Here is a 23734-nt window from a genome sequence, read left to right on the forward strand (position 1 = left end):
ACTTTGTTAAAAGAATGTGAACTCGGCAGGCGGTCAGGAGAGACGACTCAACAAAATAGTAATACTCAACTATAGGCACATATTTTTTATTACTCCCAAAAATATCTTAAGGAAGCGAGAGTATCAGACTATTATTAAAAGAAAAAAGGTAAGGAAGAGAGAATATCAGATGGTTATAAAAAAAAGTAATATTAAGTTTAAGTTTATGTTGCCACGGGGCCATGAAGAAGTTCAAGTTTGATCTTGTATTTTGTAACTTAGATTAAGCAGTAGTAAACATATCAAATAGTGGCATTTCAAAATCACATGAGCCTGATTTTAAGTTGGCTACAACATTTTTTTCATTAAAAACTTGCAACGTAGTTATTCTTTGCCGATATTGACATTCAGCTTTCATATCGAAGCATGTGTACTTACTAATAATTTAAACTCATATTTGTTTAATAATAAACATTTAGGTATATTATGTAAAACATTTAGAAATAAATGCTGATTCATAAAAAGGGCAACTCCTCAATATTTACTTATAGAGTTGATATAATGAAATCTCTTTTGGAGTAAATGCAGTTTGAAATTGCCACCCGCAACATGTGGGTGGATTTAGTCTGGGGTAGATACATTTCATATACTAACCCGTCCCAGTGGCACATCCGTTTTTTATTGCTGTTTTTATTCATTTATTTTGGTGCCGAAGGAATGCTAGAAATGGGAGTTGTTGCGGTGTGGCCACACTCACAACTTTCTCTTTTTAACATAGGAGCATGGTTGATTTGCACTGCCTGTACCAATATTATGAATCAACTGTTTCAACCAATTAACATTGCCATGTGGGGGCTGACAATTAGTGTTTCGACCAATTAGCACTAAGCATTGCCATGTGAGGGTGGTGCTTATTGTTTCAACCTACCAAGACCAAGAATTGCAATGCAAGTTCCGAAAGTGTTGTAGCAGCTGGTTTCGCTGTCATAACTGAGCGCAGCAATGTCTTGCACAGCAATGTCGTGAAAAATGGTGTCATCCAGCACTACATTTAAAACAAAGCCGAATAAGGAATATTTTCACTTAACATACATGTCAATATATCTCTCAATAAACAAGCCATATTATAACATTTTGTACATGTTATTCTTTGTGTTTGTTTAACACTTCCACTTAATAAGCTGCATATTAGAATTATAGGTATTGTGTAGCATTGTGCTGATATACCACTGGTGTGATTTGCGTTTGTGCTTAATAAATGCTCAGTTAGTAAATATTGTACATTTATGCTTAAACACCTGCCCAATTTTGTAGGTTTGCTATTACAAAAACAGTGACTTGAAAAAGACTGAACAGTAAAATTAGGTTTCCCAGAGTTTCTTCGCAACAAAAAAAAAATTGTCTTGCTATGCTTGTCAGTTCTTCTTCACCTCTCCTATCCCCCACTTATAAACAAAGTTAGGCACCCATGTAAAGGGGGCTACAAAATATTCATTGTAGATACAGAGGGAAAAACATGGAAATGTTACCAGCAAAAAACTATAAGAAAGTCAAGCAAACATGTTTTTCACTCTGGCATTAACACCCAAGAAGGCATTAGCTGTCTACTTCATTTATAATTGTGTCCTACAGTTCTACCTGTTACCAGTGTTGTCACTTCAAGCTCTCTCTCATGTAATATAATAACTATCAGAGATGTTTAAGCTGCAATTCATTGGCCCGAATTACCATACAAATCCAGGAGCACATTTACATTAAAATAAAAATAAAATTTGTTCTCAGATGTTTTGGGTTGCTTATAGTACCGTTGAAATATTTACAGAAAACAAGGTCAAACATTTAAAAGGTCGTGCATGGCTAATTTCAGTACAGCTGAAACAGATATAATTAGACCTGCCAGGGAAACCCCCCCAAGACAGGAGACTTAGATATGGTACTCAAACAATAATAACAATCATAATAATAATAATAATATTGCGAAAATGCCCATTAACTCCTAATCCACTGTATAATTAGGGAGCATCTTTTTGTAGTCGTTCTGCTTACAGGGAGTATGATACATTAACACACTCAGCAGGAATAAAAATAGTATTAAGAGACTCATGTTCTCGTTTCATCTTTATTTTGAAAGCAATCAATCCAGATTGACTGACAAGCATGACAAAAACAGATTCAAATGAATAAGCAAAAGAACACACTGGCTCATGTAGATCACTTTATCTGTCACTATACAAGCGCATCAAATAAAGCAGGATATTGCTAAAACATTCTTACCCTTAACTGTGACTTAATAAGCTATGCTGATTAAGAAAACAAAAATACAGCATATGATCAGCATATCTGCCTCTAAGACACGTACAATTGTAAGAGTTGGCAAGAGGATGGGGGGTTTATTCTTTTTTTGTTGCACTCTTCCCTTTTAAAACAAACAAACAGGAATAATTATATCTCAATAATTATAGTTCAAATAGAAATTAATTGGTAAATGCTCCAAACAATGGTCTGCTTGTCCTTATGTTTTGTTACACATGCAGTGCATATTGTATGACGAGTAAAAACCCACAGCCCAGTGTGAAACAGCTAAGCAATTTTACTAAGCATACAGTAGAAATAGTAAGAAGTAAGGAATGGACATCACTCCATATACCACTCAACTTCTGTGTATAAAAAATGCTGTTTATTAATAAACACTCAATTTGTTTTTTAAATGCAATAGAGCTGGACCATTTGCTGGTGTATTTTCAGGATGCAAGTTGAAAAGCCAACCCTTAAACACTTAAGATCACTGTAATCTCTGGATATTTCAACACAGACATCCATATGCTTGGCCCGAGCCCCAAGCCCCGAGCCCCTTTAACCCTTTCAGTCCTGGATTATTTGTCAAAATTAAGTTATGTAATTCAAAAGGGGACTCCTTTATTGACAATACATGAGAACAGGACAAAAAATATTTTCTACACTAGCGCAGACTGGGTCCTAGGAGTCAAGTTTGGTTCCAATATGATTTCTGACAGCATATGTTAGCATACAGCATGAAGATAAAGCTGTCCCTTGAGGTCCCGCCAGGACTGAAAGGGTTAAACATTACATGTGATATGAAGAATACAAATCACATAGGTAAGTCACATACCTGGGAGAACCCAGGCAAGTGCTCAGATGCACAGCCCCCGAAACCATCAAAACACTCCTTAGAGCTCTTGTGTTTAGACCTTTAAATGTTGCATAATTATTTTCAGTGCTCATTAAATATATCAGATTGGTGCAAAGCACCTTATGCATAGGAGCTTCTTGAAGCAATCCAATTCATTAAAATGTAAAACACAAGTCTAATTTGTGGTATTCACGGATATTTAGGTTTTGTGCTAGCAATGAACATGTTTTGTAACCAGTTATGATTATGCTTTAAGAAACCTTAAACATAAACCAGATTGTTAAATAAATAAAATAAATAAATAATAATAATGACATGCCTCAATACAGCACCATTTACACATTTGTGCTACAGTCAAAATAGAAAATGTGCAACAAACCTGGTGCTTTTGTTTGTTTATTGTATCTACAAGGTGTAAGCCCCTCGTGCAATTTTATATTTAAACAACACAGAAAAAAAACAAAACACGATTTTTAGAACCAAGTTTAAGAGATGCTTATTTTTCAAATTATTCTGCTGTCGTTCTTTACACAGAGCAAAACACAGAACAGCTCAACTGTCAAAAAATATGTCCTGAAGTTTAATCAGGAGTTTGACCACTGGCTATCAGCTCTTATCAAATTCACACTTACTGTAGCGTGTGCAAGTGCATTCAATGCAGTTCAAAGTAGCTTCTTGCATAATGAGAACAAATGGTCTACTGTACATGTACTTAAAAAAACAAAAACCTAATTTAAAAATAAATTACTTAGTTAGTACTTGAGGTCTGTTCAAAAAGTCAAAAACCTTCTCAGTACAGACTCTGATTTACATACTTGTGCCTGTGAAATGTCCACTTCCAACAGAGGTTGGTCCATGTTTTCCACTGCTTACTGGGGGAGAAAACATCTAAAAGAAAACAGATAAACATTTAAAACAAAAGGATACCCCTTCTGCCAAATCAAAATGTTTTCCTATTGTATTTTTACCATTAGACATTACACATTACAGTATTTATTTTAAATTGACATACATTCAGATATTATATACAGTAACAAAAGCATACAGAATTTAACACTAGGATTTTTCTACTATTTATATATTTATACAAAAACAATACACATTAATGTTGGGAACAAAGACAAGCATGCATCTTTATAACAGCAAATAGGCCTGTTTCCTTTTGAAACATTTTGTTCTCAAACATACCGCTAAAATGAAAAAAAAAACTGCTTCCTTTTTTTCAGCTTCAGAAATTCACAATTATCCACCTAGCAATTTGGCAGATCCCCTAAACTACAGTATGGGATCAAGGACTGCACTGAAATTGACAAGAAACTCCACTGAAGAGGGTAGGCTAGAACAGTCAAGAGTATAATTGTTGCCCTAAATTCATACTCTGTACTGTAGATATAAAACCAAGAGTTTTATTTTTTACCTTTGGCTAGTTTCTTAAATGAAAAAGTTACACGTGAAGATATTAAAGAACATGGATTTCAAAAACACGGCCACAGGCATAATTTCCTGTCCAAACTTCCAAAAACCATTAATCAAAATTAATTATTTTCCCAAGGTTGCCTAATAATCCAATTTTAGGTACAATTTGGAAAACAGCAAGCAGTATTTGGATTAATCATTCAGAAACCGCAGTCAACTTCACTGCAACTGTTCCTAGAGATTACCGATACACTAACTAGCACATACCAATTATTAGACACCCACAACAAAATAATAAAAACTGCATGCTGTACGTTTAATGATACAAGTCTATGTTAATTAAATGTTTTTTTTTTTTGTTTTTTTTTTAGCAAGATAAAAAGTACATTTTAAAAAATGTGGGTTTCTAAAAATATCTACAATACTATGTTAAAATGTGGAATAAGGACAAAAAAGAACAAAACAAGAAAAAAAATACTTAAAAGTAGAATACTACCATTGATGTTGGGAACATTTTCAAATCGCTGTTTCTCATCTATAAGACAACAAAATTACTAATGCAATATCATATTTCTTTGTACATGTTTTGGAAAATATTTCATTTTAATCCATATTAGTTTTAGTTCTCAAATCAATTACAGCCCATAGCAAGTGTACAGAATTACAACCCCCCCTACAGTAATTCCCTTAAATATACGCAACAGAAAATTATAAAATGGTTTCAATATAAAAGAAAAACGTAACCAAATTCTCTACAATATCATAATATCTATAATAATTGCTTACCGCACTGAAATCCAGTAAATCGCTCAGTTCTTTGTCTGTCCCTAAGGCAGCCATTCGCTGTTGGTGATGCATTTTAGCAAAATCACACAAACCTAAAAACATGGAAACAAATCGCGATCAGAAGCTACTAGGTCCCGAACTGACTTTGGGGGGGAGGAGGGGGTTGGAGGGGGAACAAACAGATCGAATCACTATTTGAGATCTTCTTCAAAATCCACTTGTTCTGACTTTCAAGATTCCGCTTTGTATTTAAAACCAAGTCACTCAGCACAGCATTATGCAACAGGAGGTTTAAATAAAACGAATGCATCCGGAACAGAATGAAGAGACTGACTTAAAGAAACCCTCTCCAACTCAGTAAGCAGGTTAAACGTGGGAGATGGAAGTGGAAAGCGCATTCAACAACATACCACAGGCGCCGAAATAGAAAGGAGGCTCTGCATGTGTGCAAATCCTTGATATGTGGAGGAAAATATCAGGCCTTTTTATTAAATGTTCCCCTGTGGGTAATTTGCAGCTTCCATTCAACCGAGTTTGTCCACCCATGTGCGACCCTATGAACAGTACGAATGGGCACCGACAACCAGCTACAGTAGCAACCTTTCACATACCTTAGGCTTTAACACTACAGTTGCCAGCGGTTCGTTTGAAAGAAAAGATAAAACAGAAAGCTAAAAAAGGGCTTTATATAGCTTCTGTGTGGTGATTTTACCGTGTTCCCAGTTTACCCTTGTCTACTTGTTTCTGATAAGACAGTCCAAAACACGTACCTATGTTTTCCTTCTACATACCTCTGTAAGGAAAATAGAAGTACAGGCTACAATAACCACTTTACGATCTCAAATTGAGCTTCGGAACAATGTAACGAGGAAAAACAACAGTAAATCTAAACAAAATGTCAAATAGTGTATAACTATGTTAATTTAAATCGCAATTACCTATTCGTTTTTAAAACAAATATTAACGTCATATATGAATAAATAGGCATTGAATCTAAACGAGTATTTTTTTATTTTTATTTTTGTAAGTTTCGATATATTTAAGGAAATAAAAAAGATGGGTTCAAAAAACCATTAAAAAAAACACCTACCTAATTTCACGATCATGCAGTATTTTTTTTTTTTTTTTTTTTTTTTTTTTTTTTTTACAGGTTAAGGGTTCGAGACGACCACCAATTTATGTCCCTCATCAAGTTCAAGTTAAAATTGCAAACACGTTTTTGGGGGCTTACAATAAGTTACTCTTAATTTAAAAAAAGATGTGAAGTTTTTTTATGTTTCTTCTTTGCATCACTTCTGGCTATGCAGTGTTGCTTGTTGAAGGTATATACAGCTGCAGCACAATAACTCCGTGGCTTTTCAACTAAGCTATATATTGTGATCTCGTCTGAGCAAATTCGAAGCTGTCAATTTGCATTCACAGGTTTCCTTTACAAATAGATATTGACTTACTTTTATTTGGAAAACATATAATTACATTTCGCATTTCTACATCGCTATCTTCACGCGTAAACCTTTACCAAATAAAATTAAACGCGTAACACAGTGACTAACTTATTTAAACAATGCAGTGTGTCATACGACTACAGTGATCGCTCCGTTTAATAGACACACACACACACGTGTATGTTCTACTATTTTTTATAATCGTAAAAGCATAAACATTACACGACTAATTACACGTGACATAGTATAGCGTAACAGTTGTACATTAAATAATAATTACATACTTCACCAAAGGCTGACTACAAAACACTAAACTACAAAACGTTAAAGCCCAATGTCTTATAATGTAACTGTACTGTTTTTTAAAATAATTTCGAGAGTATAATATTAAAGTTACACCAGTAAATTATATCGAATTTCTTGACCCTGCCATGTTTGCTCAAAAAAAAAAAAAAAAAAAAAAAAAAAAAACATTTAATAGTTATCAACAAAAACATTAATTCCTTTCACATGCCACCTTGGAAACAAAATGTATATGACATGGAACATAATATTAAACAAACTTTTTTAGGTTTACCTGGTCTTAATGTGTTTATCCACAACAACAACAAATTATTTTATATTTTATATATATATATTATATATATATATATATATATATATATATATATATATATATATATATATATATATATATATTATATATGTATATATTTCCGGTCACTGTGTTTTCTTTTAAAACACCATTATCAATTGCAACTATACCCTTTTTCCAAAGAAATACGGTTGTAAATCCAGATGTTCCCCTTAGTTTTTTCTTTTTTGTTTTGTTTTCAGATATCCCATTTACTTTCTATTGCACTAGAGTAGTGCAATTTACTGTACCTAGCATGTTTCAGAAATGCATTATGTCCCATCCACATCCGGGACCCACGTGACCCTCCAGGTCCGGGTCACGTTCCCCTGACGTCACGCGCAAGGCTTGGGTCTGTCTTTTAGAGTGCCTGAGGGTCCTACGCGTTTAAGCGTTTCTCTTGTTAACCTGCAGTCTTGCAAACCGAAGGAATTTTTGTGCTGCTGTTGGCCCCCTCGCAAAACATTATCATGCCAGATGATGTGCCAACTCTCTTTTTAGAGAGATATTCCTCTCTCAAATAAAATACTGTGAATTGCACAGTATAACTTAATATAACACTGTATAATTTATACAGTATTAAGGTATTGATAGTGTCGACCCAAGGGACTTGTTTAGCCTGAAAAAAGAAACAAGGACCAGGGGTCACAAATGGAGGTTAGACAAAGGAGCATTTAGAAAAGAAAATAGGAGGCACTTTTTTACACATAGGATTGTGAGGGTCTGGAATCAACTCCCCAGTAATGTTGTTGAAGCTGACACCCTGGGATCCTTCAAGAAGCTGCTTGATGAGATTTTGGGATCGATAAGCTACTAACAACCAAACGGGCAAGATGGGCCGAATGGCCGCCTCTCATTTGTAAACTTTCTTATGTTCTTATGTTCTGATAATACAACATGATATAAATCTGTATGTGGGTTCTATGAGCATTATGGGTATTTTACTGAAACCACTGAAATACTGGCAGTAACCTGTGCAAATAACCACATCCAGTACTTTCTTGTAAGGGTTTGGTTGATTATGGGTACCTATTGTTTATACTCTTTTAAAGCGCTTTGTGATGGTGGTCCACTATGAAAGGCGCTACATAAAATCAAGATTGCTTGATTGATACTTGTGTACAATAAAACATCAACACATGGTGGCTAATCTATAAGAAAATAACGTACTATGAAAAATTGCTAGAAACTTTTAACAACAGTCTCAGGATGGGCTACATCCCCAAGAAACCAAGGTGCATCCTTGACAAGTGAAAAGTAACATTCACAGTTTTGTTAGCCTAATACTAGGTAGGTTATTGTTTGCATGTATGCTGTAGAATTTGGTATTTGAAACCTAACAGTACCTTGCAGACCATCTCACACAAGCACATCAGTAAATGTTCACCCAGCTGTATGAACACATATATTATCTTAGATGTTTTCTATATATAAAGTTTACCTAGAAATTCTAAAGAGGAAACATTTTCAGTATAGGCATCTGCACCTTGATATTTTAAAGTGTAAAAATGTTACACCATTTCCAGATGTACTGGAAAACTCCAAAGGGTTAGTGTACAGAGGATTGTTTAAAATTATGTGTCAACTGCATATAGTTTGGACATCTGATAACCAAACTAGTTTCAAGTAAAAAAATGGAGATGTCATATTGCAGCGGTCGGTGCAGGTAGATCGGTTTTGTCTGTGGATGTATTGCATTCTGGAACTGTTAACTTGCAGGACTTGACTGCTTGCACCATGCGGCAGGGTGCTGGGGCTTGGGGCTCGATCAGGCAGTCTACACGGGGGTCACCAGGTGCTGTTCATGTGAACCCCATGCAGCTGTAGAAGACCCTGTTTGGGTGAGGAATGTTATAATCTGTTACATTGTAATAAAGGTCATTGGGCGCTGATTGGTCGAGTCTCACAATTGTAACTTTGTCTTTTCTATGTCTGTGAAAAGGGGATAACAGAGGGCCCATCAGGTGTGAGTGTGTGTGGATTCAGAGAGTAGAGAATCGTATGCTGTGAGCTCTGTTGCTTGCGTTAACCTGCTGCTGCAAATAAAGAGCCTGCCAGCTATGGAAACGTGCTCTGCTGTCAAGACTGCCTTCTTTATCCAATAGCAGTTTCATCCAGTGCTACAATATTTAATGGATAATCATCATTCTTCTACTATGACTTTAAATTAAATGTATTTACCTGGCTGAAAATATAATTGTAGTCCACTGAAGGAGTTCACTTTTTGAGGACAGGGCTTGAGCATCCACGTGAAGTATTTCATCAAGCCGTGGTTTTAGAACAGGTGTCATTCATTTGTGTCATCTTTTGCCACTGTTATTAAGTAATTACAGGATGGCTGACTTCCATATAAAATGAGAGGAGAGCACTGTCCACTTGCTGTATAATTAATTATATAGCACTTAAGCCTAATGTTTTATTTTGGTGCAAAATCACCATATTTTAATGCCAGGTACTGTGTTTTTATACTTCCATGCTGTCATGGTTCTGTAATGCACAGACTAGCTCCGGTTCTGAAACCAAATGAACTTTGCTGGATCGAATAAAAGGCTGATGAACCTGACCTGTTTCAAACAGTGTCAAAACATACTATGACAAGTTATCTAGAAGATCCAATACCAATGTTTTACCAGATTCTGATACAATAAATATCTTGTGCTAAAGACTGTCCTTCGAAAATTTGGTCAAAATTGGATAAGCACTTCACCAGGTATGCCATATATAAAAATGTAACCGTGACATACAGTACAGATAAGGGAGCATCCATATACCCCTAAATTCTGATAATCTCAGTAACTTGTAACTTTGTTAAAGACTTTAGTGCAGTTAAATGTGAAAGTGTAAGAAGCAGGAATGTAAACATTGAAACAAAGGATAGAACAGAAGCATAACTGCTGTATTTGGAGACTCCTACCAACTTTTCTCATGTTATATATGACACAAAGACTTCATTTATACATTTTTTTGTAAACACAGTAAAGTGCTACGACAATTAAAAGTTTAATTATTCTGTTGTAAAAAATGTTTTTAATGCAAGTGAATTGTATTGTATATGTGTAGCTTCCTGTGAAAAACTTCATATCCCATTCGTGCTCACTAAGTAGACCACTCTATATATACCATGTGTTTTTTAAGTGGTGAGAAATGTCACTTGTTTAAAATGTTTTTATTATTATTGATTGATTTCAACGCAGCAGGTTTGTGCATTTGAGAAAGGGAGGAAGACTTGTGAAATTAATTGGAGACTAAAGAAAAGAAAAAAAAAAAGAAGAAAAAGAAAAAGAGAACAAAAAAAAAAAAAAAAAAAAACAGAAGTTGATGAGAAGCAATTACCCATCGCAGTATGAATTAAAATTGTGTGCTGCTTTTTATACGAAAAATGAGAAGCAGCAGCTTGCGTAGAGGATTTACGCTAGACCCTGACTCACCCAATAAAACGAGGGAATGGTTGTGCAGTATTTATTTATGAGCCTGTTTGTTTTTCTATGGGTCTCTATATCGCGGCCCTCGATATATAGCAGATTCATATTTATATTGGATCCCGACACCCACGATATGTTTTTTTTTTTTTTACTGATTATAACGACTAACTAAAGTTAAATTTCTTCTGTGAAGACGGGAAAAGTTTTTAAAAATACGATGCTTTTTATTGTTGTTTTTTTTTGGGGGGGGGGGGTTGCTTAAAAAAATAATGTGTGAGCGCAACGAGAACCGTAGTTGTATGTATGGTACAGCTGTACAGTATTTTGTTTTACTTTACTTTTGTAAATAAGTCTATAATTGTTTTATTTTCGATTTGTTTCTTTATATTAATATAATAAAGGTCAAGGATGCAAAATTTGGTATAATTTTCTGTTTTGGACTGAGTTAAGTGTACCGTACCCGATTTATTTATGTCCATTTGCTTAAAATCGTCAGAAATTTAGGAATACACGTTCTCATTTCTGGCCTTCCTTAAGTAACACTTCTATCAGCCCACAGAGAAACTAGAACCTGCACTTCCTCAGCGTACGAACGCTGTACTTTCCTCTCATCACACTCGCTTCCTAACTTGTTTGTTGTTTTTCTTTCTGGTGTGGACTGCGGACGCAACGTAACAACAAAAATCCTTAACCCCGCCCCTGACCAGAGTTCCACTGTTCTGTTTGTACCCTTTCCCTGCATTCTTTTCATTATGTGGCTTAATGGTAGATTAAATAAACTGTACAAAATTAAGCAGTTGTATTGCCCACGTATCATTCATGTAAATTTGGCTTCTGTGTTTTATTACATAATGAAACTTATTTTTTAAATGTTTGAGCTAAGCACGGTTCATAGCAGTATGTTCTCTATCAAAGACCATTGAAACATCAACAAATGAACAGTACTATGCTAAGACGAAATAATTTGAAAGATAATTATTTTGTTTTTCTATAACAGGAGAAGACATGTTTTATCAATGGAAGTGTGATCGGGAAGCAATAAGTGTGGTATCACAATGTCACTTGTAACTAAAATGGGATGTTAAATTTAATATCACCATTAATATCATGGGAGTTTATTTCCAAAATAATAGCATATCAGTATATCAGTGTTAGAGACTGACATCCCAGCAGGGGTGCCATGCAGTGGCCTGCCTTGAGATTTAACGACTCTACATTTTCAGTGTTCTCACTGTCTTTTAAAATAGTGCCGGTGATTAAAATACCCAGGCATCTGTCAGCCTGAACCTACCAACGATGGAGTGGGAGTAGCAGATTGGGTTGTACGGTTTTATTCAAGCCCATTGGTATCTTGGTTATATTTCTTTGGAAACAACTTATAAATGTCAGTAATGTGAATGTTATTAAATGGTAATTTGCTATGCTTTATGATTTTTCCATAACTTTAAATACTGAGGGGTAGAAACTTGTATTCATATATTATAAATCTGTAATTAAAAAAAAAAAAAAATGGTTGAATGTTTTTTGTGGGTTTTTTGTGGGGTTTTTTTTATTTTTATTTTTTTAAGTAAACACCCCTTCAGTTCTTAAAACTGCCAATAGTATAGGCAATACATTATGTGTGGCCATTAAGGGAAATCAGTGAAGGCCTACTGTGTAATACTGTGATATTTATAGTATGAGTGAACCGTAGAAGTCACACATTTGTTTCGTTTTGATAGAGCACACTTCAGCAACCAGCAAAACCAGAATTATAACAGTCAACATAATGTAAAATGTATGAACCATAAAGCATTAGCCAACAGCTTGATCCACACTGCCTCTCGGCTGTCTTCATTGCCTTAATGGGTGGCTGTTTTACAGATTAGTGTGCTAGATCCTGCTGAATTAGAAAAACATGCCAATACAATTTGGCACCACATGCTTAAACCCTTTATTCTAAGGTTTACGTGAATAACAAAGTAAGCACTTCTCCAGTGCAGACACAAAATGAGCAAATTAGAAATTCTCTAAGCCTCCAACCTGAACCTTTGCTGTGTTTTAGAACAGCCTTTGCAAATGTTACACTGGAGAAAAGCTGATTAAAGCGCTGCACTCGCATCGGAGCTCAGGTTCATATTCCTGGGCCCCATGCTGTAGTCTTATATGCAGGATGGATTTCTGCTAACTTGTATATTCTTAACAGCCGGGTAGGGATATAACTTGGTTAAAAATGACACATTTTAGTTGAAAAAAGGTCGTGGATTTTGAGTGACAATAAGCCTAGATGTCTGTCTAAAATAGGAGCAGACAGAATCTAGGAAAATGGTTAATAATAACTCCAGTTGTCAAAAGAGAGGCTGCTTTTCAACCTACTGTGACCCTACCGGAGAGGAGAATGGTGCCACCTGCAGGAGAACCCCATAGCAATCCAAAATAAAATGAAGAGTCCCTGACTTCAATAAATGCTTCTGCATTTTTGCACCATGAAAGCAGTGCAGGATTCTAACATTTTGAAGGAAAACCCCTATGACAGAACGCAAGTGTGCTGTGGCAGTGTGGAAGTCAAGCTGGTGCACAGGTGTGAGGGGTTAAATTCCTGCTTGCAAAATCATGTGGAAATGTGACTGGAGCCAAAAATTGATTAAATGATTCATTAAGCTCAGGCCTCAAGTGTACAAAAATGGTGATCACGGGTGTTAGTTTGGAATAAGTGGAGACGTAATGTTGTAAATAGACATGGAGGGGCGTGTTTTATGTTGCCTTGCTGTGTTTATGTCTGTGAAATCTTTTGTATAGATCTTTTGTTTTGGCCCTTGTGCCATTTTGTTTGTTAATGTCTTGTTTGCCATTAAGAACTTGGTCATGATGCTACCCTGTCAGATATACTTACAGGATATAATGGTACAAAATACAAGTCATCTTGGGTTTGTAAAGTTTTGTAACCAAGTGTTTTAAATGGTTGCCATGGTTCCATGTGTAAAGATATCAACAATATTTATCATTCTAAGTCAAAATAAGTACCTGATAAACTATTGCAATCACAGCCTGTCAGAAAGTTCAAGCGTATTTTCTGTTAAATAAAATTGGGACTTACTAAGTCCCTGATCTTATAAGCTTCAAATGCTGGTGCTGCATTGAAATGTAGAACAACAAAATACAAAACCTGTAGGTATTTTCTGTGCATTTTTAGTCCTTTAGGCTCTCTGAAAATACATGTGGACATAGAGGTGTCAGGCATAACACCTTTCTGTACATAGATTTTTTTCTTCCTATTTCATTCTGGTACAATACCTGTTCTTTATTGTTTAGTTTCTACTGGTGAAGTACAGTACTTATTTCATGATTAAATAATGCACTGATTTAGTTTGTACGTGGTTGGGCCATGTTGACAGTAAATTACTAATTCCTGCCGCTGATTTTCATGATTTTTAATGCATGTCAGACTGGTCATTAAAGTTCTTGGCTTCACACTAGGCCAGACCTTTTTACTGAATATACAGTGCACATATATAGAATACAAATACCTCTCAGCAGCTTAAGAAAAAAAAAAAAACAGTAAGCCTTTAAGTCTAATGTACTGTGAGCTGCATTAAGGAAAACATTGAACCAAATTCCCATTGCTAAGCAAATTCTTTTTATGTGTATGAGTTCCACTCATAGGAATACAAAACCAATTAAATTTAGAGTAAGGCTTGGTATGAAGTTTTCTGGATTGGTTTCTGGATGTGGGGGTGGTTTGATTGGGCGAGATTTGCTGTGAAAACAAGGACAGTCTTAAATTCCAACTCATTAATAATGGCAATGTTGACTACTGAACAGAATGAGTTCTGTGGATGAGATTTAATCTAATACACGAGAGCCATTGCTTATTGAGGCTGAGGAGATCTTATCAGGTCACTTGTGTCGCACAAGGCGGGACATCCTGGCTATTTTCATTTATTTGTACTAGCTGATCTCCCAGGACATTAAAGTGGTTTACTAAGATTCCCCTTTAAGTTATCTAACTATTAAACTGTGCTTGTTTATCACATATATTGAGACCCCAAAGACCATTTTGATAGGATAGAATGACAAAAAAATACAATACTGTGTGTCACAGCAGTTGTGGAGTTATTAATAGTAAATCATTGTAGATAATACATTTGTTCATCTGAATTTAGCACCCAGTGGACATTACAACAAACCTAACACTGAATTTGGCACAATTCCAGTATAATGAAAAATAAGTATATAGTACTGTATACTTTAATATTACAAATTGTTTTACAATTGTATTTTTTTTTAGTGCCAGTAAAGAATTGTATTTACAGTACATATCATTTGGAAGTCTGCTTAAGAACTATTGAAAATCATTATTTCAAAGATAAACTCATACAGCAAAAAACAAGTACTGACTACCCATCTCCTTTCCAGTAGGAGATACACTGAGGGCTGAGTGGCTTGCTCTACCTCCCATGTTTTTCTATTTTATTTCTTTAATTAATGAAGCAGGATTTACTTAACACTCTTTTTGGAAATACATTGTTTGAATCAGCCTAGGTCATGACCAAATCTCCCAGTCTGTTACAACTGACCTAGCCGCTGAGCCACATTATCTTGTGCATTTGTGAAACAGTATTATGACCAGCAGATAATGCTTGTCTACTTAAGATGTAGGATTCTGGGCTTATCTGATATGACATGTTTAAACATTGATTAAAACAGCAGAAACGGTATCCTTTTTCATGGTAGGATTAGCGTGCTGTTCCTCAGTATGAGGTACTTACTAGCACTTACGAAAGCTGCTTTTATCAAAGTACTTACTGAATGATTACTTTTGAATGTGAAAGCTATGTGACAGCATAATTGTCATAAAAAAAAACCCAATATGAATCGCTCAAAAGAGTCACAAAAATACTGAAATACAGTGATACACTGGTCAAAACAATGTGTATGGTCTGCTACCAAATCCCACAGTGGAAACAGGAGCTTCAAGTCCACTGTTAAAAAACATATATCATTTGGGCCACTCTTGCATCCATGTTTCTGGTCACAATACGTTGCACATGCCTGCAGGCATGGTCCATCATGACTCATAACTGCAAACATTACCCAGCGCATTCTTAATGAACATGCTGGTCTATGCAGCCACCGACGATGCCCCTTGTAAAGTCATTTACATGAGATCCTTTTGATTTTCCAAGAGCTTGTATATTTCTAGTGTAGTGGTTCCCAACCTATGGTCCACGAGTAAATTCCAGGTGGTCCGCAAACAGCTCCTGAAATTCAGTTACGCAGTTCTAAGCAACACAACAAACAGCTCATTCAGTGTCATTCTGGGCCTGTGATAGGGTAAACAGGATAACAAATGCACTTTGTTTCTGTGACTGGCTAGGCCACAGTAATTTGCAATACAGTTTGTTAACACATAACATTGAATAAGGGAGGAATATCACTGCCTTTTTTTTTTTTTTTTGTGTGTGTGACGTCACTGAGGCAGTGTGGCTAACAGTGTGCTGGTGCAGGAGTGCTGTGGTAATTAATAACCAGACAGACAACGATAATCCAGGTGCAATGATGTTTTATTTTTATATTTTAATGGTCTGATGACAAAAGACAGTAAATAATAATGAGGACAGGCAATACAGCTGTGTGCATTGCTCCATTCTAATCCACAGTTTGGTCCAGTTATAATAGTCCCGATCTTAAACACTCAGACGTAACACAAACACAAGTCCACAGTGAGTGCTATAGTGCTCGTACTGCAAATACTGTTAATCGTGAACAATGATGCAGTGATGTCCGGGTAAGTGCTGGCCTTTGGTGAGAGTCCAGATTGTGTTAGCCATCTAATAACAACAAACAAGCAATTCTTTAGACACGACAAACAAACAAAGCACTCATGATAACAATATGGGTTTCCTTCTTGTTCAGCATTAACCATACAAAGGAACAGATCACTTCACTATGTCCCCTTGGTTAACGAGTGCAACCACTCCTCAATCCGCAGCTGCCACATCGTTTCCCTTCCGGGTCGATGATTTAGTGTACCGTAGCTCCGCCCCCTTTCTAGATGTCCAATTTCTGTCTAACCCTGGGAATTAATTATCTGGCCATCTATTCAAGGGCACTCTGTTCCCTTTACACAGCGCCCTCACAGGTTGGGAGGGAAATTTATCACCAAGAATCGTTCTGTCCCTGTCATAGACGGGCATTTCATTTTTAAAGGGCGAACACATTTTCAACAGCATAGAGAAACAAAGTAACTTGTTTACGGCTATGAAAAATATATGAAAGCACATCTGATGTATTTGACTTATAGTTATATTAGAACATTTATTCTATAGTTATATTAGAACATTTATATATATATATATATATATATATATATATATATATATATATATATATATATGTTTTTATACAACATATCAATATCAATAATTTAGTATATATTTATAAATATCAAGAAATGAGTGGTATAAGCAGATACTATTTCATGAACTTGTCAGGTACATTTTTTTCCTTATTACTGATAATAATGATATGAATGAACTATTATTTTATTTATGAATATTTATTTTGAGAAAATAAATCGAGAGTAGTGTCCATTATTGCTTATAAAGACCCTGAGAATAAATGTGGATTATGTCATTGTGTGTTATAAATGTGGATTATGTCATTGCAATCGCTCAGGTAAAACTCAGGTTTTGTAATTTGCCCAAACATCAATATGTCTCAATAAAACTTTCAGGAAGTATTGTAAGGTCCCTCGCGTCATAGAATAACAACACATTTATACGTGTATCTCTAAGCAGAATACATGATAATAAACAAATACTTAACTTTATATGTTAAAAATGTTTTTTTAATGTTAAATGTTTACAGTGAAAAGTTTATATGGTTTCTGATGTACTTGATAATGTTCCCCAGAGTGTTCTGAAAAAGGACACTATTTCCAAGATGCTACTGTAAAACATTGATTTTTGGTGAATGTTTATAGGAAGAGTCAACTACAGCCAAAAAAAAAACCTGGTCCTGGGGGACCATCCCACTGAAAAAGGCTTGATCCTTAAAGGGTTAACCACATTATAGATAAGTAAGATATGTATGTAGTCTGCATTTATCCCCTTTATCTGGTTTCTTTTATTAGGGGTGTGCAATAGTTATTGGTGACTCAGTAAGTGCAATAAGTTTTGTTAGAAATGGATAGATTAATTTGCTACACAAGGTAACGGTTGCAGGGACCAGCACTGGCATTTACATTTACTGGCTCTGAGGACAATCCAGGCCAAAGTACATTATTTATCATGAGGTTTTGTCACACAAAACTCTTAACCCTGCAAAAGTGAGATTGCATTTATCTACGAAGCATTCAGAATGTGAAAAAATGACAACATTCCTTGATGAACTGGTAGCGAAGATTTAAGCCTAGGAATCCCATCGTTAGGTACATTATCTAAATACTTTACTTTATACATGTACTTATACATATACGCATACAAATTAGCCTAACAACGTTGGAATGAAAAAATGCATGGCAAGTGGTCCATGGGAAAAATCCAAGGTGGTCCCTACATTGAAAAAGTCTGGGAACTACTGCCCTAGTGACACCACACTGACATGACATGTCACATGGCTACACACATTTTCATTCATTGCAGACTGTTTTTTTTTTTTTTCAAATTCTGCTTACATTTTCCAATTTTTCTATAACTATTTTATTTTGTGAGACAGTTTCAAAGTTTGAACCCATGCACCAGCTTAACATCTTAGTAGATATATTTTGGATTCTGCATTTTCCTTTGAACCACATATAAAATATATTACTAGAGTGTCCTTCTATCATTTAAGAAACAAAAGATAGATCATTCTTGTCCTTGGATGATGCAAAGAAATTAGTACATGCTTTTATTTTTTCTAGGTTAGATTACTGTAACGCTTTATTCTCTGGACTTACAAGTCATGTGATATCACACCTAAAGCTAGTGCAAAATGCTGCTGCTAGAATGTTAACTGGAACAAAAAAAAAGGCTCACATTAAGCCTGTGTTGGCATCATTACAATGGCTTCCTGTGCATTACAGAATTGATTTTAAAATTCTATTACTAGTTTTTAAAGCACTGAATGGACTATCTCCACAAAATCTAAATGATATGTTAATTCCTTATCAGCCTGAACGCACTTTGAGATCTGCAAATGCTGGCCTTTTATGTAAAAGGATGGGAGAGGCTGCTTTCTTTTTTAAACCCCCCCACACTCTAGAACTCCTTACCCCCTTTAATCAGAGATTCACTTTCAATTGTAATCTTCAAATCTCGATTAAAAACATACCTTTTTAATATAGCTTTTCCATAACATTTTTATGTTTTTATGTAATATAGCTTTTCTATAACATTTTTATATTTTATGAGTTTTATTGTTACTTCTGCTTTTAATAACTGTACTCTTTTCTTACTGTTTATTATTGTATTTTTGTATTTTTTTCTGTCTGTGAAGAGCTTTGAATTGTATATGAATTGCGCTATATAAAAAAAGGTTTATTATTATTATTATTATTATTATTATTATTATTATTAATAATAATAATAAATATTAAACAGACAAGTTATCGCTCTGAAAAATCCTTTATTCTTAAAAAACAACTTTAAAAAATGTAGTAGCATTGCCAGGGATGCTGACAGGCTGTATCTATCCTCCCTGTCTTGTTAAATATTCACACTTAGTTCATTAAATCAGTGGGCAGCTGTTGCTTCCACCTATTGACTATGGTAATGTTGTGTACACATGACAGCATGGAAAGGGCATCTTCAGGAACTCTCTATATTATACAAGAAAATGTGCAAGTTTATTTTACCTTGTGATGAGGCAAATCACCAATATGACCTTTACAAGCATTACACCTGGATTTCACTGTTTAACTGACCACAACATCGATGGTTAAACATGTTATTCAATAAAATACTGCTGTTTAGTTAGAATTTTTAAAAGGATACTAATGAATATATTTTTTAGATGTTTTGATTAGCATTCTGGGATGTTTAGCAGTCAAGGAACAAAGCCACAAAGGTTTAGTTGTACCATTCTGAAAAAAAACACCCACTTCAATAGCAAATTCAAGAACTCTTATGTATTATTACATTGTTTTTCTCTTGAGCGGAGCAGAGACTAATGACTCTGCTCTTAGCAGCTGCTCAGTTAATAATACTGACATCAGCTTAACACACGTACTTGCCTTTGGACTGCAGAGCTTGCAATTTAGTTGACTAGTAAGATGTTTGTCTCTGGACCAGATGTTTGCTTCTTGACTACAGAGCTTAGTTGAATGGTAAGATGTTCGTCTTTCAACCGTATGGTTCGCGGTTCGTGTCCAGCCCTTGCCTTTCCATTCAATTCAATTGACTAGATGCCAATTCATCACAGTGGTGTCCTATGGGAAAGCATTCTGACTGTTATGGTTGAAACAACCAATTGAATGTATGTGTTCCTTGCACTGTTATAAGCTGTAGCATGTATGGTGGCGTGCAGTACATGTGATTTACTGAAGTCCCTCCAGATCTTGGGGGGTGGAAAGTGTCCCAGATTACGAGCCTCACGTTGAAACTCCATGAGCCTAGGTGGCCACGCGCTTGTGTTAATGCTCATGGATGATTTTGGATTAAGCTGGGGGAGAATGTAATGGATCACCTCCATAATACTGACATCAACATAAGACAAGGACTTGCCTCTCGAGTACAGAGTATCTTTAGTTGAATACTAAGACATTTGTCTTTGACCGTATGGTTTACAGTTCACGTCTGGCCCTTGTTTTTATATTCAATTCAAAGGACAGAGATGCCAATTGATTGCAACATTAGGATAGCATGACAAACTGGTTATTGTCACAGGTGCCTGATTTAAATCTGGCTAGAGGACCTGGTCCTGAAATTGGTCCACATAGCAAAGCTAGTCTCCATAACTAACACAGAAATACAAATAAACACACAAAAGTTGTGACTCCCACAACAAGGAACTATATACTGTACATCAACTTGACATAAGAAGGATCTTTATAAACTTGAGGCTCTATGTTCCTTTATCAATCAATCTTTATTTTACATAGTACCTTTCATAGTGGACTACCATCACAAAGCACTTTTATGTATGTTCTATATATTAACAAAGGAGGGGGGGGGGGGGGGGGGGTCTTATGTGTACAGTGCCTATAGAAAGTCTACACCCCCTTGAACTTTTTTCACATTTTGTTGTGTCAGTGCCTCAGAGTTTCATGCATTTAATTGAGGATTTTTTTCAACTTATCTACACACCATACTCCACACTGTTAAGGGGAAAAAGGTTTTATTGAGAAAAAAAATTCTATATTAAAAATACAAAACTGAAAGATCATAATTGGATAAGTCTCCACCCCCCTGAGTTAATGCTTGGCAGAAGCACCTTTGGCAGTAATTACAGCTGTTAGTCTGTTGGGATAGGTCTCTACTAATTTTTCACACCTAGATTTGGCAATATTTGAAAACTTCTTCATTAAAAAACTTTTCAAGCTCTGTCAAGTTCCTTGGGGATCATTGATGGACAGCAATCTTCAAGTCAAGCCACAAATTTTCGATTGGATTTAGGTCGGGGCTCTGACTGGGCCACTCAAGGACATTTACCTTTTTGTTCCAGTGTAGCTTTGGCGGTGTGCTTTGGGCTATTGTCATGCTGAAAGATGAACTTCATTCCTAGTTTTAGCTTTCTTGCAGAGGGCAGCAGATTTTCCTCAAGGACTTCTCTGTACTTTCTTCACAGTCCCTGTTGATGAGAAACATGCCCATAACATGATGTTGCCAACACCATGCTTCACAGTAGGGATGGTGTTCTTTGGGTGATGCACTGTGTTGGGTTTGCACCAAACATAACGCTTTGCATTTAGGCCAAAAAGGTAAATTTTAGTTTCGTCAGACCACAAAACTTTTTGCCACATGGCTACAGAATCTCCTGAGTGTTTTTTTGCATCCTTCAAATAGGATTCAAGGTGGGCTTTCTTGAGTAATGGCTTCCTTCTTGCCACCCTACCATACAGGCCAGATTTGTGGAGTGCTTGGGATATTGTTGCCACATGCACACTTTGACCAGTCTTGGCCATAAAAGCCTGTAGCTCTTGCAAAGTTGCCATTGGCCTCTTGGTAGCCTCTCTGATCAGTCTCCTTTTTGCTCAGTCATCCAGTTTGGAGGGATGGTCTGAGCTAGGCAGGATCATATTGGTGCCATACACCTTTCACTGCTTAATAATCGTTTTGACCGTGCTCCAACTTTGTCCTGGAGTTCTTTTGAAAATGCCTTGGTGGTCTTTGTTTTGAAATGCACTACCTAGCAGAACTGCTGAATTTATTCTGAAATCATGTGAACCACTACAATTTAACACAGGTGGAGGCCACTTAACTTGGTGTGTGATTTTGAAGGCGATTGGTTACACCTGAGCTAATTTAGGATTGCTATTACAAGGGTGTGAACACTTATCCAACCAAGCTATTTCAGTTTTTATTTTTTAATTAATTTTCTGCAAATTTCTAGTTTTTTTTTCATTTGGAAGTTGTGGGGTAGGATGTGTAGATAAATAAAAACAAAACAAAAACAATTTTAATGCATTTTAATTCCAGGATTCCAGGCTATAAGACAACAAAAGGTGAAAAAATGGAAAGGGGGTGTAGACTTTCTATACGCACTGTATGTTTTTTTATTTTTATTTGCTATATTCTTTCCAATTTTGCAGAATCAGCACCATATCCAATGTTTTAGACCGCCATCTATTACTGATTAAGATTGTCCAGAAATGGGCTTATGCATTGGAAGCCTAAGCCTTCTTTATTATATAAAAAAGACTAGCATGGTAGAATAACTGGCTTTTCTAAATTTTAGGCAGTAATTCATATAAAACATCAACTCCCACCCCTCAAGCCAATTTTTCCCTACATAAGTTCTGGTGGGCAGATTGGAGATCGAGGCTGTGGTGGAGAGGATCTCCTCATCTCCCCGTTCTGCTGGGGTGTCACCAACGCTGACAGCGGTGTGAGGCATTCCGGCAGTGGCAATGCTGACAGTTGTGTGGGGCACTCCAGCAATGGCAATACTGGCAGCAGAAATGCTGGCTCCTACAGATGTGCAGCTACAAGTGGCAACACTGGTAGCAACAATGCTGACAGTGGTGCAGGGCACTCCGCAGCAAAAATGCTGCTAGTGGCAATTCTGACAGCGGCGCGGGGCAATGCTGGCAACGGCAATGCTGACAGGAAAATGCTGTCTCCTCTGGTGAGCTACATGCACAGCTTAAGAAAAATTATCCCCACTGTGACCTGATTTGTGTGCTGATCTTTGTGAGATTCTGTAACAGGGAGATAACACTATGTAACACAATTTTTGTTCCTGGGTAGTAAGTGTTATTTCCTAATTGCTTATGCCTCAAAAGTATAGAAAATGGCTATTATTCCCCACAAACTTTGCTTTTGTGACCAGGACAGTGATATTTCAAAATTATTTCAAAATTTCCAGTGGGAAAACGGGCAAATGTGTGTCTTTTCGTTCACATAAAGTCAGAAAAAAAAACATATGAATCCAAATTAACATGTATTTATACTAAAGTAATACAAAAATGACTACAAAAGATTTAGAAGTGAGTAGTTTTTCGAGATTTAGGGAAAAAATAATAAACTCTGGTTCTTCACACAATGTATAAAACCTGGAGAACAGAAAACAGGGATTGTAGCCCAAAGCAATAAGCGCATGTTATCTGCCCCACAATACTTGCCACGGTCATCAATCCAGGTGCGTGCAATAGTACTTGTGGTGGGTGATAACAGTTTACTTTTTAGTGACTGTTGTGCAGTGCTGATCCAGTTTTGTGCTGGCCCAAGGCAACAGATCCAGATACGTTAGCCGTCTGGTGATCTACAAACACAGACAG

General features: G+C 36.0%; 1 protein-coding gene across 12 annotated transcripts in view; it reads right to left on the reverse strand.

Moving 5' to 3' along the window:
* Positions 1–7728, reverse strand: part of LOC121318004 (transcription factor 4-like) — a 177770-nt gene extending 170042 nt beyond the window's left edge. For 3 of the 12 annotated variants that reach the window (XM_041254181.1, XM_041254161.1, XM_041254217.1), the window contains exons 1-3: positions 5333–5434; positions 5043–5081; positions 3946–4018 (exon numbers count right to left, since the gene is read on the reverse strand). In XM_041254181.1, the coding sequence (XP_041110115.1) occupies positions 3946–4018; positions 5043–5081; positions 5333–5434 (214 nt within the window). Of the gene's footprint in view, positions 1–3945; positions 4019–5042; positions 5082–5332; positions 5435–7354; positions 7375–7542 lie in introns of those variants that run through there. The other 9 variants (XM_041254251.1, XM_041254236.1, XM_041254171.1 and 6 more) reach the window with 9 other exon arrangements.
* Positions 7729–23734: the final 16006 nt, after the last annotated feature.

The sequence above is a fragment of the Polyodon spathula genome, chromosome 1 (assembly GCF_017654505.1).
Source record: "Polyodon spathula isolate WHYD16114869_AA chromosome 1, ASM1765450v1, whole genome shotgun sequence".
Classification (NCBI taxonomy): domain Eukaryota; kingdom Metazoa; phylum Chordata; class Actinopteri; order Acipenseriformes; family Polyodontidae; genus Polyodon; species Polyodon spathula.